General features: G+C 48.1%; 2 protein-coding genes across 4 annotated transcripts in view; both read left to right on the forward strand.

Moving 5' to 3' along the window:
* The first annotated feature begins 1,211 nt into the window (after positions 1–1,211).
* LOC110302855 (apolipoprotein F) lies at positions 1,212–2,768 on the forward strand. Its single transcript, XM_021173620.2, has 2 exons — positions 1,212–1,382; positions 1,607–2,768. The coding sequence occupies exons 1-2, from the start codon at positions 1,367–1,369 to the stop codon at positions 2,572–2,574; spliced, it is 984 nt and encodes a 327-aa protein (XP_021029279.1). The 5' UTR covers positions 1,212–1,366; the 3' UTR covers positions 2,575–2,768.
* Positions 2,769–3,186: 418 nt separating this feature from the next.
* Positions 3,187–5,265, forward strand: part of Stat2 (signal transducer and activator of transcription 2) — a 21,904-nt gene continuing 19,825 nt past the window's right edge. For all 3 annotated transcript variants that reach the window (XR_003837798.1, XM_029482651.1, XM_029482652.1), the window contains exon 1: positions 3,187–3,326. The gene's annotated coding sequence lies outside the window, so the exon portion shown is untranslated. The remainder of the gene's footprint in view (positions 3,327–5,265) is intronic.

Here is a 5,265-nt window from a genome sequence, read left to right on the forward strand (position 1 = left end):
TTTTTTTTTTTTTTTCTTTTTTGGTTTTTTATTTTCGAGACAGGGTTTCTCTGTATAGCCTTGTCTGCCCAGCCTAAGAGTTTATTCTTAAAATATTTTAAAAATAAATACTTTTTAAATTTTTGTTGCCAGTTTATGCCACTTTTTAAAAAAAATTGTTTCATCACCTTAGAACCATTTAAAAGCAATTGTCTCTCTCTCTCCTCCCTCCTCCCCTCCCTCCTTCTCTCTCTCTCTCTCTCTCTCTCTCTCCCTCTCCTCCCTCCCCCTTCCCCCCTGACATCTATGTGTGCACACGCATGCATGCCTGTGTCAGGGTACAGATGTGGAAGTCAGAGGACATTTCTAGGAGACACAATCTCACAGCAAACTCGCTGACCATGTGGTCCTTATGATCTTTCCACCGCGTTTCGCAGCGTTCCCTGAGCCTTAGGAGTGTTTTACAGATGTATCATCCATGGAGACTGGACTCCGCGACTCTGCATTTTGATCGACTACGATTTTCTGTAGTGGTCTCCATCTGTTGCAAAGAGAAGTCTCCTCCATGAGGGAAGAGGACTATGGATATCTGTGGGCTTAAGGACAAATATTTAGGGCTGGAGAGATGGCTCAGCGGTTAAGAGCACCGACTGCTCTTCCAGAAGTCCTGAGTTCAATTCCCAACAACCACATGGCAGCTCACGATCATCTGTAATGGGATCTGATGCCCTCTTCTGGTGTGTCTGAAGACAGCTGCAGTGTACGTACTCATATTAAAAAAAGAAAAATCTTAAAATTAAGAAAAAAACAAACAAAAAGGACACCGGGCATGGTGGCACATGCCTTTAATCCCAGCACTTGGGGAGGCAGAGGCAGGCAGATATCTTAGTTCGAGGCCAGCCTGGTCTACAGAGTGAGTTCCAGGACAGCCAGGGCCACACAGAGGAACCCTGTCTTGGAAAAAAAAAAAAGTCTTCACAAAAGACACAACAAAAATAACATGGATGAAGATGTGCCAGTGGATTTGAAGTCTCTAAAGACCGTCTGGTGAGTATCGATACAGCCCAGCAGTCTACACGTGGCAGTCCTCAGTAGACTCTGTCCTTGTCCCAAATTAAAGCCAGGTGACCTTCATGGAAGATAAGATCAATGTCCTCCTCACTGTTGAACCTTTCTGTCCCTGGCTTATTTGCAAAGGCCCTGGCCAATGTCAACATTGGGAGCCTCATCTGCACCACAGGGGCTGATGGGTTTGCTCTAGCAATCAGCCCAGCCCCTTTCACCTCAGCAGCCCCAAATATCTCTTCTATTCATAGGACAGAGAGTGGGGTGGAACACGAGGAGGATTGAGGAACTACCAAAGCTACCCAGGGACTCTTACTTCTCAATGGCCGGACTATATGGTAATCTGGGTCCCCCATAAGTGGGTGGGCATTAAATGGGGAGGTCACTCTGACCTAGAAATGACAGAAGTTGTGCTGCACTTCCCATATCTTACCCCTTTGCTAAACAGAACATAAGCTTGGAGGTAGGTGGTAGATTGGGGGTTCCCTGAATCTTGGGCTCCCTGCAGACTATAACCTTCAAAGACATAGTCTGCATGTTTTGGGGTTCTCCCTTTTTCCAGGGTGCTCAGCTCCTGACATGCATAGCCTCCTCCGTCTTATCCTGATGTCAAGCCAGCTGCTTTGCTATCTCCTGCTGTGTCCTGTGGATGCCACTTCACACAGAGAGGCAACGAGTGTCTCTACGATGCTCCCTCCCTCGAAGTTGGGATACCAGATGCCGACCTCAGACAAGCCCTTGTCCTGCCAGATGCTGCTCCCCAAGTCCTTGCCTGGCTTCACTCACATGCCCCCTGTCTCCAAATTCCTGGTAGGCCTGGCTCTAAGGAATGCTCTGGAGGCAGCTGGCTGCCAGGCTGAGGTCTGGGCTCTTCAGCTTCAGCTTTACAGATTAGGAGGTGTGGAGGCTACACAAGCTCTCATCCACCATCTCCAGGAGCTCCAGAAGAGTGGACACACAGACCGGGAAGTGTCTGTGGATGCCCTGTCCTCTGCTCTGCAGCTCTTAGCCTGGGAGCAGCCAGGTCCAACGAGGGCCAAACGTTCGATTTCCAACACAGACTGCGAGAATGAGCGGGAACAGAGTGTCCACAATGTGGTTGACCTACTACCAGCAGTAGGCACCTACTACAACCTAGGCACAGCTTTGTATTACGCCATTAAGAACTGCTCTGACAAGGCCAAGGAACGAGGTCGAGATGGGGCCATAGACCTGGGTTATGATCTCTTGATGGCCATGGTGGGCGCGTCAGGGGGCCCAGCTGGTGCCGTGATCACGGCTGCTCTTAAGCCAGCGATGAAGGCTGGGGTTCAGCGGCTGATCCAGTATTATTATGATGAGAAAGAGGTGACCACCCCTCAGCCAGAGGTGACCACCCATCAGCCAGAGACCGGGAAGGATACCACCACAGATATCGGTGTTGTGGAAGAAATAGCCATGTCCAATTTTGTGTCAGAAGTTGAAAGTACAACTTCTAACTGGGAGTGGCCTTTATTAAAGAACTATGGTGTCTTGGCGTACAAGAGATAGTAACAAAATAACCAATAAGTGGAAAATTCTGACAAGAGAAGTGTAGATGGATGGATGGGTGGGTGGATGGTTTGGGATATTGTCATCGCTTGCCAGTAATTTCCTTCTTGAAACTTAGATTTTTACACTCTAATGGGGCTAACTTCCACCTGAACAAGTGATTATAGAAATTAAAAAGCGATATCATGAACCCACAGTATTTATCATTCATATCCTCAAAAATACCTTATTACCTCAGCTCTTCCCTCCCTATCCTAAGGGACGTAGGTCCCACCCTTCCTATGGAGTCCTTGGTGCCTTCACGCACCCTGGTTTCAGTTTCCTTTCCCTAGAACGCACGGTTCGGGTAAATCAGCTGCTAGAATTCCTGGCTAAGACTTTAGTTGGGCTCCGCCCGACTAGGAGGACGGGGGCGGGAACTAACTTGAGCTTCTCCCTCTCCGCCAATCACTGAAGTCGGCGGTGTGGTTTCAAGCAGCTTTGTCCAGCCCAGCGCTGGACGGGGTTGTGTCTCAGCCAATGAGAGTGACACGCGGGAAGGGCGTGGCCAAGCTTTCGGTCGCCCCACCGAGCCCGGAACGCCGAGCGTCCACAGCCGGGTGACCCATTCCGCCAGCCGGGTTACCCATTCCGCCCTTCGCTATCTTGGTCCGCCGGAGTCGGGGGAGGGTGGAAAACGGGTCCTTGAACCGCTTGGAGGATTGGAAGTTGCAGCGAGAGCACTGGAAGGAGCGGCACTGGACCCTCAGAAGGTACAGGCCTCGAAAGGGTGTGCGGAGCGGGGCGGAGGTGCCAGCCGGTTCCCGGGAAGGGCTGCTGCCCCGGGTGATGCCCCTGTAGACAAGGCTTCTGCTCTCTGGCTGAAGTCGAACACCCTGCAGGATGCTGCACAGTTCTACTTCTCAACCCTGTCGACTTCCTTCCAAAACTCCTCCGCAACCCTTGCAGCTGCTCTATGTACCCTTTTTTTCCTTGTCATAAGCCAAAGCTTTAACCTCTGCCCTGCGAATCTATTTACTTATTTGTTTGCTTCCTTATTATATTTTTTAAATTTGTATGCATGTTGTGTCTATGTACTAGGTGCGTGCCTGAATTGGCCAGCAGAGGGCCGAATTTACTAGGACTGGAGTTAAGATGGTTGTGAGCAGCCATGTGGGGGCTGGGAATCGAACCCAGGTCCTCTGGAAGAGCAGCCAGTGCTCTTAACCATGGAGCCATCTCTCGAGGCCCTTTGCATAATTTTTGATCCTTGCACAAATGAATAAATAAATAAGAAAGAAATCCTTAATCGTTATGTGTGTGTATATATATTTATATAAAATATACATATAATACATATAATATAATATAATATAATATATAATATAATATAATACATATAATACCTAGAGGTGAAACTGTTTGCTTAAGGTTACACATAAAGTCTAGTTTATTTCAGAAAACCTTATTCAGTGCAAAACTGATATTGGAGAGTGAAGCCAACTAGAGAAAGTACTTTGTTGCAGCCCCTATAGCCTAGGTGCAGTTAGTTCACTTAGGCAGACTTTGGGTGTGAGGGTTGAGACAGGGTTTCTCTGTGTAGCCCTCCTGTCCTGGAAACTCAAAGATCCACCTGCCTCTTCCTCCCAAGTGCTGGGATTAAAGGTGTGCACCAACACCACCCGACAAGTTTTTGTTTCTTAGAAGCAATACAGGTATATAATTTAAAGATTCAAGTACCCGTTTGGAGCTGTAGCTCAACTAAAGCTTTCACAGAGAGTAAGGCATGAGGATCAAGGATTGCAAGAAAGCTAAAATGAAAACGAACATTTTGTTTGAAGAAAGATTGGATCAGGGCTACGGAGATGGTTCTTCAGTTAAGAGCACTGCCTGCCCTCCCAGATGTCCTGAGTTCAATTCCCAGCCATGATGGTTCACAACCATCTATAATCCTAGAGTCCTATAGGATCCAATGCCTCTTCTGATCTGTGGGTGAACATGCAGACAAAACATCCAACATATACATAAAATAAAATTTTTAGAAGGAGAATAATTGGATCTCCTGCCCAATCTCTTCCCTTCTCCATTCCTGCATTTAAGGGAAGAAAGTCAGCGCCTGGACTCTAGGTGGCGATGTTTGCTATGTAGTAGAATCATGGGACCTTTGAAGAACACTTGCGTTTCTTCTAATCTTTTCAGCTCTAGGTACAATAAGAGTAAGATTTTTATTTTTTCCTTTTTATTTACTCTTCTCTCATACAGTACATCCTGACCATATCCTCCCTTCCCTCCACTTCTCCCAGCGCCCCCACCCCATCTCTCCTCTCCCCCAGATCCCCTGTTCCTCCCCTGTCAGCAAAGAGAAGGTCTCTCAGGGGTATCACCCAAACATAGCAAGATGCAGTAAGACAAGGTGACAAGGTACAACCCTTCAGATCAAGGCTGGCCAAGGTAACCCAGGAGGAGGAGAAGGGTTCCAAGAACAGGCAAAGGAGTCAGAGACACTCCACTCCCCTCACCCACACACACACAAGCTAAACAACCATGTCATATTTGCACTCATCTCAGAGTGTTGCAGGCTCCATGATTGCTGCTTCAGTTGCTGTGAGCCCTTATGAGCCCTGCCTCGTTGATTCTGTGGACAGTGTTCTCATGGTGTCCTCACCCCTTCTGCCTCCTACCGTCCCTCCTCCCCCTCTTCTGCACCGCCCC

Source organism: Mus caroli, chromosome 10 (genome assembly GCF_900094665.2).
Source record: "Mus caroli chromosome 10, CAROLI_EIJ_v1.1, whole genome shotgun sequence".
Lineage (NCBI taxonomy): Eukaryota > Metazoa > Chordata > Mammalia > Rodentia > Muridae > Mus > Mus caroli.